Source organism: Ascidiella aspersa, chromosome 2, assembly GCF_963924565.1.
Source record: "Ascidiella aspersa chromosome 2, kaAscAspe10.2, whole genome shotgun sequence".
NCBI classification, from domain to species: domain Eukaryota; kingdom Metazoa; phylum Chordata; class Ascidiacea; order Phlebobranchia; family Ascidiidae; genus Ascidiella; species Ascidiella aspersa.
Genome location: NC_139448.1, coordinates 5,074,981 through 5,089,354, shown reverse-complemented (window position 1 = coordinate 5,089,354; position 14,374 = coordinate 5,074,981). Strand labels below are relative to the sequence as shown.

At 34.4% G+C, this 14,374-nt stretch overlaps 1 protein-coding gene across 1 annotated transcript; it reads left to right on the top strand.

The window, feature by feature from the left end:
- Positions 1-324: 324 nt before the first annotated feature.
- Positions 325-13,175, top strand: LOC146163275 (zinc metalloproteinase nas-13-like). The gene is made up of 6 exons (XM_083383058.1): positions 325-435; positions 1,448-1,577; positions 2,030-2,101; positions 2,509-2,633; positions 12,118-12,236; positions 12,947-13,175. Exons 1-6 carry the CDS (start codon positions 379-381, stop codon positions 13,173-13,175), a joined length of 732 nt encoding a protein of 243 aa, XP_083239184.1. The 5' UTR covers positions 325-378.
- The last annotated feature ends 1,199 nt before the right edge of the window (positions 13,176-14,374 follow it).

The window sequence follows — 14,374 nt, the reverse complement described above, 5'->3', positions numbered from 1 at the left end:
AGTGGAAGAAGGAAGGATTTTATATTATTTTTATTATTATCAAAGTGCATACACAATAAGGTAACATTTGGAACGTTTCGAATATCTTGTTATTCAGTTTACATATGTTCAAAATGCTACCTATTTTTGATTTTCTGACTATGTTTTACTACAACCTTCAGCCATTATGCTCCAAAAAGTATTATGTATTTTGTTTTACCGCCAAATTATTCAAGACTTTTTTCCACTTTATACGGTCAGTCAAATAGAAGCGACAAAAATGATAACATTTAACGAATAATTTAGAAGTTTTACTAGAATTAACCGAAGAATTTGATGTTCCTTAGACAAATTTAGCTGCAAATCGCTTTTAAAATTGACTGCAGCCAGGTTGACAAGATGGGTATACGCCTTCAATATTGGTGGAGTCTGGTAATGGGCATTTTGGTAATAAAGGTTAGAATTTTAAACATAATATTCACAAGTTTATAAAAAAACTAAGAATATTTGTTTCTCACCACAGCTCAAGTGGTCCTCTAAACGTTTTTCTAATTTTCTAAAACTCAATTAAAATAATTTAGAAGTTTTCTGCAACACTTTTTACACAAGTTTGTCAATAATAAACTTCTGAAATAGCTTAGGTTAAAAATAAAAAAAAAGTTAACCTGTGGAACCCACAGAGTTATTCTCGAAAACATTTATCGTCTTCTTTATAAATATGACCACCTCGACATAGCCCAGGTATTTCGGCGTAAAAATATCGTTTTCGAAAAAAAAAAAAGTGAAGCACTTTTAATGACTTCATTCTTATGTCATTAGTAGGGCGATTGTTTTTTGACTTGTCTAAAAAAGTCAAAATTTTGTCAAAATTTACACGTCAGGTCAAAATTTGTCAAATTTTTTTAAGTCAAAATCGAATAAAAATGTACATAAATTGTTTACAAAACTAAAAAAAAACTATAGTCAGCTTTTTGAAATTGGTCGTTCAGTTTTTTTTTAATTCATCGTTCAATTAAAAAAAAAAAATTAAGTCATTTTAACCGTATTATATCTTCATTAGAGCAATATGCTGTATAAAAAACGTGCGAAAAACGACGCCCAGGTTATTTAAATCAGTGTATTACTAACAGGTCAAAATTTTGTCAAAATAAATTATGTTCATCAAAATTTGTCAAAATTTTAACTTTTCAGGTCAAAATTTCTTTATTTTTGGTCAAAAAATAATCTTTTATAATTTGGTCAAAAAATAATCGCCCTAGTCATTATGTATTTTGATTATTTCATACGTTTCCCAGCAAAAAGGATTTACTTTCCAAAATCGCAAAATAATCTACCTGTACACCTATCTTAACAGTGGTTAGAGAGACCCCGCAATACCCAGCTGTTAAATAGGGAAAATTTCCAACCAAAACACTCCAAAGGGCCCACAAAAAAGACAAAAGAAACGTTTTTTTTTTATTTTGCCCAGATTTTTTCATTTAAAAAACATGTCGGTTTTTCCACCCAAAAAACGGATCTCTACAATGTCAACCGCCTTGTCGACTTCACTCAATGTGTCGACTTCAGCGGCCAAGAAGGTTCGCAGAACATTTTTGACGGTAAGATTTTAAATTATACTTTCAATCACGTTTTTATCTACAGCAGCTCTTAAGGTAAGGTCTAAATAAGAAACAAAAGAACATGAAGTTTGTTATAATAAATCAATAGTTTTACTTGCTGCAAACCTGATAACTCGGACCTGAATAATTTTGGTCAGAAATAAAGCGAATTCGTAAAGGGTCATCATTTCATAATGTTCATTTTGTTCAATGAAGACGTAAAATTGACAACAGGTTTAAAACTTTGTGTAACTCGTACCCCACAAAGTTTTATGCGTTTAACGCCAGATGTAAAATTTTTGCGTCGACTGTAGATACAACATTTTTTTACCCCAGTGGAAATACCTCATAAAACATTTGGAAGTACCCTGAAACTTTTATTGGTTATTCTGCAAAAGATTTTATTAAACGTGAATAACTCATTCTCAAACACTGTAATGTTAAATTGCCAGGTGTTGATACAACGCTGAGTGACGTCGTATTAGCGCAGGATGACCGTCGCTCGATTATGGATATCAACAAAGGTAACTATATTTCGTTAGTCCTAGTGTTAAACTGGCGATGTCCGATTCTTGACATTTGATTCCTCTGACATCCCTAGCAATTTGTTTTTAGCTAAAGAAGAAATAGAAACAAAATCGTTTTTAATCTGCTAAAAAACCTGAAACACAAATGTTAAGTCCTTTGCTGCAATATTTCGATTCAACATCTTGTCAGACTGCTACAGCTTTGGTACAGTAACGATTTAAAATGTGGTAGGTTTTCCTGGCCCACCCTGTATTTCCTTACCTAAGAACATTAAACAACATTCGATGCCTAAATGTGCTAAATGCCAAAAAGCCTACGGAGTGAAAATATTTAATTTTATGTTAAATTTTTTTTAAAATACGTCTAATACAATCTATAAACACGGTGTTGTTGTTTTGTCCAGACACTCCGTTAAAAGGAAGTGATATGCTGCAAGGTTCGGCTATGGACCGGAGCGCTATAAAATTTTCATATTATCACTGGACCTTACCGATTCCCATCAAGTTTTCCGAAGATCTTTCCCTCCTGGTTTGTGCGGTTTTTATGAATGGTTAATATGTAATTGTTAATAATTTAATTGGTTAATATGTTAATACAATAGTGACACATATCGTGGGGTGTTATTGTTACTGATATAAGTTACACCAGTTCACAGTGAAAAAAAATATTTTTAAGTTTATTTAATTTTTTTTTGTTGTGCTGTTGCTAGCCATTGTCTGTTTCTATACAACAACTTAAAAATCGTCGAAAATACAAAAAGCAAAACTGTTCCCTCAATGCGTTAAAGCAAGATCGTTGTATGTGAAGATTTTTAATGCAAACTTTACAACACCCTTTTACTAAAGATGTCGTGTAATTTATTATTGGTTTTCTTTGTTTAATTTGATTTGCTTGACTTTGCTTCACTATACCTCAATTTGTTTTATAAATGTTTTACAAGTTGGCCGCAGTTAATCGTATCAGAGCAGCATAGGCCGTAAAGGCTCTTTAAGGCTGCGTTGCAAAGTGGCAGCAGTTTGTCAGGGATTTGGAATATTACAGCACAAGACGCGATGATAGGAAACTAACCCACAAAATATTCTCCTGTGCAGTACTTTAACAAGTCAAGTCTTTTCGAATAAATAACAAGTCCCAGTCGTGAGTTGCCTAAGTAAGTCCCAGTCAAGTCATAATTAGATCAAGTCAACTTAAATTCAAGTCCTTGTCGTAAAAATAAAACGTTCAACTATTAAAACTGGTAAACTCGTTCGATTTTATGAGGAATAACTCAAATAAAAAATATCATAAACGCAACTTATAGCAAGCAAATAGTTGTATGTGCAAACATTATGATAAGTAACCCAATTTTATAAATAAAATGTAAAATGAAAAAAATTATATTCAATCAAAGCAAATTGTCCAAAAGACTTGAGTCAAGTCAAGTCATTTGAAAAGGGTGACTTAAGTGCATTTGAAAAGAGTGACTTAACTTAAGTTATGTCATTAACTATAGTCATTGCAACACTGCTTCTGTGTGAATTCTACAAGCAAGTTCACAGCACGCATTTGCAATGCGCATACAAAACCCACAAAAAATTACCATATGCTACGTTGGATCCGATGTGACCGAATTTGAAGCAGGTATTTGTGCAAGAGCGTAGATGGTGCTTGGCTCAACCAACTTGGGCGTGAAACCGCCAATGTGAAGCCCCAATGACCTGCAGTGATCCGTTTGTACCGTAAATCCGTATGGCTTTCTAGAACCTGGTGTCTTCGTACCTTCACACATAAAAATTGCCCGCTCTTTGAACATTTTTTACCCCCAGTTATTCTAACACTTTTGAAATCAAACGCTTTTCAGTCCTCAACCATATTTTTATATATGTATCACGTTTTTTGCAGTATATGCTTTGGGCATTTTGGTTGGTAATATACCTGTTTAGGAATCTATGAATCAATTATAATGCTTTGGGGCTATGGGGTGTGAACGTGTCATTACGCATATAAAAAAGGATTTTTATTGTCCTTTTTACGTTTTGGTAGTCTTGCTAACTTTAATCTGGTTTGAATTGGGCACAACTTAAAATCGTCAATAAGATAATAAACAAAACTGTCCTCTCAATGCATTATGACAAGGTCGTTTTATGTGAACTTTTTCTTATGGATTCTTGACAACATCCTTTAACTACAATATGTCCCTAAACCCATTATGAACAAATATATTTTGTAAAATATTGCTTAAGATACATTTAATTAATAACTGTATGTAGGTATATGAAATGGATTGTTATTCATCAACAAATCGTAAAGTAACCGTCAACATAAGAGATAGACATTTGCTAAACACGCAAGCCCAGGGTCGCCTTTATAAGTGAGCGGAACGAAACGCGGAAAAAATGTGGCCGTCCCGTTTGGCCACGTGACTGTGACGCAATCTTGGGGACGAATTGCAGAGTTTTACAAGCGTCAACAACCCTGGGGGTTACGTGACCAGGAAAAATCACCCTATAACCCTAAAAATATCGTCATTCTACTTCCGCTCTTTCCATACTCTGTTTTACTTTCTTTGTTTCATCTCTCCTTTTCATTTAAGCCCTGTTATATATGTACACTGCGTTTCTATTTGCTTATGTAATGTTAAACGCAGATAGCAGGGCTGCTGAAAGTGTGTGATTAAACCTCAGGCACAAGACGCATTACGTTTACGTAGTTGTTTGATGCGCCTTTTTCCCTCTTACTTTTTTTCTGCGGTTTAGCAATGATTTGCACTTGCAGCGTTACGTCACGTGTAATTGAGTCCCAAATTTATCGTAAAATCTTTGTAAGGGCCTTAAAGGGTTCGAAAGTTGAAATTTATTTTTACTGAAATGTAGCGTTGAAACAGGGATGAAGTATCTTATCAAATGTTACACTTTGCTAAAATAGAGGAAATTAAAAAAAAAGTACAACATTGCTTACAAATGCTCTAAACATTTTTAGGAACTAAAAATCTACCAAATGTCTCATTTGGGTAAATTTATATAGCTACAAGGAGTTGATGGTGTAAATCTAACTTGCTATAACAAATATGCTTAACGAAAAACTGTTATTTCACCCTGAAAAGTTCCTCAGAATGCTTAATTGTTGCTTTATTGCGCTTGAGTGATTATTAAAATTAAGGTTCAATCGCTATTTTGCCCAAATAGAAAGAAATAAACGCACGCTCCCCTATAAAAAAATACTTGCCTCGTATGACTGCCCTTGAAATCACTTCCCGAAAGAACAAAACATTATGGTTGGGAAATTTGCGCACGATTTAACTTGACAGATTATCCAGGTAAGGGGGTTTTTCAGCAGTAAGGTGTGACTTGACAAGTGCACTAAAGTCACCGTTTTCAAATAAATTAAGACTTTTAGACAAATTACATTAAGTTAAATAGTTGAAATTCGTGTTGTCTTTTCACCCTTTATTATAAAATTAGGATATTTATACCAAGTCTTCCACGTAAAAGCATTAGATTTCTGCTTGTCGTTTTTTGTTATTTTTTAGTTGAGGCTTAACAATTTTAATGGATTATCGTTCTAATATTTTATTAGTGGTTTGACTTGGAGATGACTTGCTCTAATAATGACTTGACTTGCCGTTTTGTTTTTAAAGACTTGAAGTGGACTTAAGTTATTTCACAAGTGTCATGATTGGGACTAGACTTGATATATTTTGAAAATACTTGACTTGAACTTAAGTTATATCACAAATGACATGACTGATACTTAGCTCATTTCAAAATGACTTGTTTACAACACTGCTTCACAGACCCCTTCGCTTGACATGTTCACATCGTCGAAAATGTCGTCATGCTATCAAGTCAAGCAGAACAGGTGCAAACACGTCGAGCGAAGCAAACACATGCGCGTTGATCTGTCCAACGCCTGTCTAAAGCCCCACTCGAATTACGAAATTCCTAAACTTCGCCCGGACAGCAAACCATCCGTTTTAAAGGCACTCTGATTATATGAAGATGAATTTCGTATACTATTATTTGCTGTGATGTTTAGTCGCCAAGGGAACCGAAGCCTAATAAAATACGCTTTTCAGACACATTTTAAATAGAGACTACTAACAGTTAACGAGGTATTCTATGGCAAATCAACTTCTCTTAAAACCACCTTAAAATGACTTACATGTTACGGTTTAGTCTTTGAACAGCCGACGTCAAATCGAGGTCATTGTCGCCGGTTATTTGTAAAGGGCGAGACGGTAGCTTTTGATAAGAGTTTTGTTGGGGATTATTTCGTCATTTATTACTGTTTTAGCGTCATCCCTCCTATTGTGGCCAATGCACCAAGTTACCCTTTTAGTAAGTTTTCCAAGTGTATTGCGCAATATTCTCTGGTCTTATGACATACAGGTCACGAAATGTACTGGGAAAAAAAAATACCGAATCGCGAAAAATTGTTATCAATACGCAAAGGGCTGTTAACAACCAGCTAAACCTCATACCACACCACTCAAGAACCCTAACCCACAGCCAGGGATAGAATAACCCTATTAGGTGACCGAAACCCACAAGATTGTGGTAAACCCAAGATATCTGTAATTCAAAAATGTTACAATTGTAAAATTGCTCTTTCGACACAGATCGTAACAAATTTGTAAAATGTAAATACAAAATAAAAACAAAACTCAACTATATAACAGCTCTAAATATTATTTTCAAAAAACTTTGTGCTCATTCACTCGCTTGCATATATTCGCGTAAATCCAGGATTCGCTTCTGCCCTTAGGAAGCTATAAACGATCAAATGAGCGAAAAATCAGAGAAAGCATCGGAAATTGAACGTGAATATGGCTTAAGGTGAGAAAGGCTTTCGCGCACAAAAGGACGACGGGATGTAGGCACCCATGAAATACCCTGAAAAGAAATGTCATGGCCGAGTATCTTGGGTGTTTAGTATTTTTTTTTTCGCGGCACAAAAATCTTCTTCTTGCAAGAAGTGGAACGTGCAGGGGGTGGCGAATTTACACTGGGTCGGTAATCTCGTTTGTTTCGGCAAGTAAATTTACCAACTGAGCATCAAAGCTTTTTCGTAAAGAACTAAATGCTTTTTCACGAAGTTTTTAAGTCAGGAAGCTAGAGAAAGCTAGATTGCATTTGCAAGGATTCTTAAATAATTAAAAGTTGTTTACCACTTTATTTGGCCTAAAATAGGCTTTTTCGCCTTTGAGAGGCATATTTTCACTGTTGAAAAATGGCACAAACGAAGTGGAAAAAGGAAGGATTTTATATTATTTTTTTTATTATCAAAGTGCATACACAATAAGGTAGCATTTGGAACGTTTCAAATATCTTGTTATTCAGTTTGAATATGTTCAAAATGCTACCTATTTTTGATTTTCTTACTACGTTTTACTACAACCTTCAGCCATTATGCTCCAAAAAGAATTATGTATTTTGTTTTACCGCCAAACTATTCAACACTTTTTCCCACTTTATGCGGTCAGTCAAATAGAAGCGACAAAAATCATAACATTTAACGAATAATTTAGAAGTTTTACTAGAATTAATAGAAGAATTTGATGTTCCTTAGACAAATTTAGCTGCAAATCGCTTTTAAAATTGACTGCAGCCAGGTTGACAAGATGGGTATACGCCTTCACTATTGGTGGAGTCTGGTAATGGGCATTTTGGTAATAAAGGTTAGAATTTTAAACATAATATTCACAAGTTTATAAAAAAACTAAGACTATTTGTTTCTCACCACAGCTCAAGTGGTCCTCTAAACGTTTTCCTAATTTTCTAGAACTCAATTAAAATAATTTAGAAGTTTTCTGCAACACTTTTTACACAAGTTTGTCAATAATAAACTTCTGAAATAGCTTAGGTTAAAAATTTAAAAAAGGTTAACCTGTAGAACCCACAGAGTTATTCTCGAAAACATTTATCGTCTTCTTTATAAATATGACCACCTCGACATAGCCCAGGTATTTCGGCGTAAAAATATCGTTTTCGAAAAAAAAAAGTGAAGCACTTTTAATGACTTCATTCTTATGTCATTAGTAGGGCGATTGTTTTTTGACTTGTCTAAAAAAGTCAAAATTTTGTCAAAATTTACACGTCAGGTCAAAATTTGTCAAATTTTTTTAAGTCAAAATCGAATAAAAATGTACATAAATTGTTTACAAAACTAAAAAAAACTATAGTCAGCTTTTTGAAATTGGTCGTTCAGTTTTTTTTTAATTCATCGTTCAATTAAAAAAAAAAAATTAAGTCATTTTAACCGTATTATATCTTCATTAGAGCAATATGCTGTATAAAAAACGTGCGAAAAACGACGCCCTTTTTGTCAAAAATAAATTATGTTCATCAAAATTTGTCAAAATTTTAACTTTTCAGGTCAAAATTTCTTTATTTTTTGGTCAAAAAATAATCGCCCTAGTCATTATGTATTTTGATTATTTCATACGTTTCCCAGCAAAAAGGATTTACTTTCCAAAATCGCAAAATAATCTACCTGTACACCTATCTTAACAGTGGTTAGAGAGACCCCGCAATACCCAGCTGTTAAATAGGGAAAATTTCCAACCAAAACACTCCAAAGGGCACACAAAAAAGACAAAAGAAACGTTTTTTTTTTATTTTGCCCAGATTTTTTCATTTAAAAAACATGTCGGTTTTTCCACCCAAAAAACGGATCTCTACAATGTCAACCGCCTTTATTTGCGCTGAGCAAAAGTACTCAATGTGTTGACTTCAGCGGCCAAGAAGGTTCGCAGAACATTTTTGACGGTAAGGTTTTAAATTATACTTTCAATCACGTTTTTATCTACAGCAGCTCTTAAGGTAAGGTCTAAATAAGAAACAAAAGGAAATGAAGTTTGTTATGATAAATCAATAGTTTTACTTGCTGCAAACCTGCGACTCGGACCTGAATAATTTTGGTCAGAAATAAAGCGAATTCTTAAAGGGTCATCATTTCATAATGTTCATTTTGTTCAATGAAGACGTAAAATTGACAACAGGTTTAAAACTTTGTGCAACTCGTACCCAACAAAGTTTTATGGGGCGTTTAACGCGAGATGTAAAATTTTTGCGTCGACTGTAGATACAACATTTTTTTACCCCAGTGGAAATACCTCATAAAACATTTGGAAGTACCCTGAAACTTTATTGGTTATTCTGCGAAAGATTTTATTAAACGTGAATAACTCATTCTCAAACACTGTAATGTTAAATTGCCAGGTGTTGAGGCAACGCTGAGTGACGTTGTTTTAGCGCAGGATGACCGTCGCTGGATTATGGATATCAACAAAGGTAACTGTATTTCGTTAGTCCTAGTTTTAAACTGGCGATGTCCGATTCTTGACATTTGATTCCTCTGACATCCCTAGCAATTTGTTTTTAGCTAAAGAAGAAATAGAAACAAAATCGTTTTTAATCTGCTAAAAACCTGAAACACAAATGTTAAGTCCTTTGCTGCAATATTTCAATTCAACATCTTGTCAGACTGCTACAGCTTTGGTACAGTAACGATTTAAAATGTGGTAGGTTTTCCTGGCCCACCCTGTATTTCCTTACCTAAGAACATTAAACAACATTCGATGCCTAAATGTGCTAATGCCAAAAAGCCTACGGAGTGAAAATATTTAATTTTATTTTTTGAAATACGTCTAATACAATCTATAAATACGGTGTTGTTTTTTGTCCAGACGTTTTTTGTCCAGATTTTTTGTCCAGGCTATGGACCGGAGCGCTATAAAATTTTCATATCATCACTGGACCCTACCGATTCCCATCAAGTTTTCCGAAGATCTTTCCCTCCTGGTTTGTGCGGTTTTTATTAATGGTTAACATGTAATTGTGAATAATTCAATTGGCTAATATGTCAATACAATAGTGACACATACCGTGGGGTTTTATCGTTACTGATATAAGTTACACCAGCTCACAGTGAAAAAAATTGTTTTTAAGTTTATTTAATTTTTTTTTTGTGCTGTCGCTAGCCATTGTCTGTTTCTATACAACTTAAAATCGTCGAGAAAAGATAAAAAGCAAATGCAAACTTTACAACACCCTTTTACTAAAGATGTCGTGTAATTTATTATTGGTTTTCTTTGTTTAATTTGATTTGCTTGACTTTGCTTCACTGCACCTCAATTTGTTTTTCAAATGTTTTACAAGTTTGCCGCAGTTAATCATATCAGAGCAGCATAGGCCCAGTAAAGGCTCTTTCAGGCTGCGTTGCAAAGTGGCAGCAGTTTGTCAGGGATTTGGAATATTACAGCACAAGACGCGATGATAGGAAACTAACCCACAAAATATTCTCCTGTGCAGTGCTTTAACAAGTCAAGTTATTTCGAATAAATAACAAGTCCCAGTCATTAGTTGCCGAAGTAAGTCCCAGTCAAGTCATAATTAGATCAAGTCAACTTAAATTCAAGTCCTTGTCGCAAAAATAAAACGTTAAACTATTAAACCTGGTGAACTCGTCCGATTTTATCAGCAATAACTCAAATAAAAAATATCATAAAAGCAACATATTGCAAGCAAATAGTTTTATGTGCAAACATTATGATAAATAACCCAATATTATAAATAAAATGTGAAATGAAAAAAATTATATTCAATCCAAGTAAATTGTCCAAAAGACTTGAGTCAAGTCAAGTCATTTGAAAAGTGTGACTTAAGTGCACTTAAGTTATGTCACTAACTATAGTCATTGCAACACTGCTTCTGTGTGAATTCTACAAGCAAGTTCACAGCACGCATTTGCAATGCGCATACAAAACCCACAAAAAATTACCATATGCTACGTTGGATCCGATGTGACCGAATTTGAAGCAGGTATTTGTGCAAGAGCGTAGGTGGTGCTTGGCTCATCCAACTTGGGCGTGAAACCGCCAATGTGAAGCCCCAATGACCTGCAGTGATCCGTTTGTACCGTAAATCCGTATGGCTTTCTAGAACCTGGTGTCTTCGTATCTTTACACATAAAAATTGCCTGCTCTTTGAAACATTTTTGACCCCCAGTTATTCTAACACTTTTGAAATCAAACGCTTTTCAGTCCTCAACCATATTTTTATATATGTATCCACTTTTTTTGCAGTATATGCTTTGGACATTTTGGTTGGTAATATACCTGTTTAGGAATCTATGAATCAATTATAAAGTTTTGGGGCTATGGGGTGTGAATGTGTCATTATGCATATAAAAAGATTTTGTTTGTCCTTTTAAAGTTGTGGTAAAATTAATAAATTAATTTGGTTCGTATTGGGCACAACTTAAAATCGTGAATAAGATAATAAACAAAACTGTCCTCTCAATGCGTTATAACAAATCGTTTTATGTGAACTTTTTTTCTTATGGAATCTTGACAACATCCTTTAACTACAATATGTCCCTAAACCCTTTATGAATAAAAATATTTTGCAAAATATTGCTTAAGCTACATTTAATTGATAACTGTATGTAGGTATATGAAATGGATTTTTATTTATTAACAAATCGTAAAGTAACCGTCAACCTAAGAGTTAGACATTTGCTAAACACGCAAGCGGCTAACCTACCTCTTACGAGCGTGCTACACATCACGCTAAGAAAAAAATGCTGCGTATTTTTAGGTGTGCCATACAAGGGCAACAACTCACTTAATTGGCTTATATAAAGAAGTTTAATGAATTGACTTAACTCTACTAAAGCCACAGTTTTGAATACCTTGATTTGAATTAAATCCTTTGCAGAAATGACGTGCTTAAATTAACTTAAGTGTCAAAATTTGCACTTCTAGTTGAAATATTGCTCACACACGGACGTCCGACAAGTTTATCAAATGTAACTGTTTAACCTTTTATTTTGATCAATGATTTGACTTGGAGCTTACTTGCTTCAATGATGAATTCACTTGGGCTTGACTAAGGCAACTGATAACTTGAACTGGGGCTTGAATTGTTGTTTTTGCACAAGATTTGACTTGTACAATAATTTTGTAAGGTTGTAAATGTCGCGAAGGGCGGACCACCAAGCTCGCAAAACAATAAGCTTTTGTTTTATTTAGACACGAACAGCCATCATGGAATCAATTCGAGAGTACGAACTGCTAACTTGCATTACTTTCGTAAACCGCACAGTGGAGGAAAACTACATCCATATAAAGCCACTAAGAGGGTATGGATGGTTTGTGGTACGATTCTACTTTGACCGTGGTACGATTTCTACTTTTTCACGAGCTACACAGAAGGAATAAAAATCAAAAAACACCTCCTCTGGTAATTGTAACTATTTACCAACGTTTCGGCAACCTATGCAAGTCGCCTTCGTCAGGGTGAATGACACCAAATGCTCGTCCAATACAAAAAATTACTGCATAGGTTGCCGAAACGTTGGTAAATAGTTACAATTACCAGAGGAACTGTTTTTTTATCTATATTACTATGCCTGGTAGCAACAGTTTATACATAGAAGGAATATTGATGCTTAATTTAACGAGAGGCGACTGAGAAGTAGTATTCATGTCATGTCAAATAGAAGGGATATTGCAGCTAAAAACTTTTTTAAGAACCATTAGTGAAAAAAATTAGATTTGTTTAAATTGTATAACAACTTGAGTTGTTTTGCATTTTTTTGTAAAATCATTAATGTATAAGTTGACATGATTTTTGTGGACCATTATAAGGTTTACTCTGTGGGGAAAAATTGTTGGAATGTTAAACCATATTAACCGGCGCATATTATACTTTTGGAATTTTGCTGATAATAAAGGCCTACAAGCACGTAGTTTAAATCAGTACTTATTTAAATGTTTCAAATATTTTAATAGGTTCCGCCTTTGTTTTAAGTAAGCCAGATTAAAAGGTTTAATAAGGACTGCTTTGAACTATTTAAAGGTGTTTTTCCTGGATTGGCAAGGCAGGAGGTGAGCAGGTTCTTTCGATCGGGCCAAATTGCTGGTATATGGACGTCGTGAGTCATGAGATCATGCACGCGCTAGGCTTTTTTCACGAGCAATCACGAGCGGACCGTGATCTCTGCGTGAAAGTCCTGTATGAGAACATGTATGCTGGTAACCGAAAATCTATTTCTTTCACTGCTGGAGAAACAATAGTCGGTGGCTAGTCAAGTTATTACGCTTTCGTTTGTTTTGGTATCTCAGTGTTGTAATGACTTCAAGACACAGTTTTTAAATGACTTTGATTGACTTGACTTAAGTCTTTTGACCAAAATGACTTCACTTGACTTATATACTTTAGACAAATGACTTGTGGACTTAAGTCATGTCAAATGACTTGGGTTAAAATTACTTGTTTTCAAAGAATATTTTTTGATAAAAACTGATTTATTTACCTTAAAAAACGTCCACAAAGACACAGGGCAATTACCAAAGGAAGGGCGCCGTAGAAAAAAGGTTAAGAACCACTGTTCTAAAAGAAGTGGTTCGCGTGGCAGCACAGGGCGTCCAAGTGGTACGAGATTTTAAAAAGGTTGGGAACCCCTGCCTTAAACTGTAACAAAAAGAATTTTTTAAATCCCGCGACTAGAAAAAAGGTGCATCTGACATTCGTGTCGGTAATTTTACATATTTTTACATCAAACTTTATTTTCAGAGTGTCTTTTCAAAAAAAATTTTGATTAGCAAATAACCCCCTGTGATCGATGACCTACGCATTTTGTAGGTTTTGAATGCGGAATAGTTGGCATCTACTGTACCATTCTAATTTTTCTCAATTTCAAGGGTTTATGTTTAAATACTACAACCAAAGTTTTAAACAAATCACATAGAACTGATTAAGTCGCAGTTCGAGTCAATAGCACTTACCACGTGAAGTCATTGGCAAAAAAATAAATTGTAAAAAACACTAAATCTGGTTCAACTTATGTGATTTGGACTTACAACCCCACAAAAACTTAACATCCGCCGAGCAAACTGTTTTTCCAGCGGAAATGGAGCCCAAATATTGCATTGCAAAAACACAAGTCAAGTAATTTTGCCCAAAACATTAAATTTAAGTCCAGTCAAGTCGTTTACAAACAGTGACGTAGGTTTACTCAATTCAAGTCAGTAATTGACTTAAGTTATTGCAGAACTGATTGTACCATTAAAATACCAGTTCGAAAACTGAATTTACGTCTCAAATAGTTGAACTTTTTTAAGAATCATTACAAAAGCGCCATGCGTAAAACTGTTCGTTCTGCCAGAGGTAGCACGCAACTTCGATAAAGTTCCCTACTTCTTCACTCATGACCAGCGGATTGGCTACGATTACCGATCGGTTATGCACTACTACGCCTAAGCAGGATCGTAAGTTCGATATTTG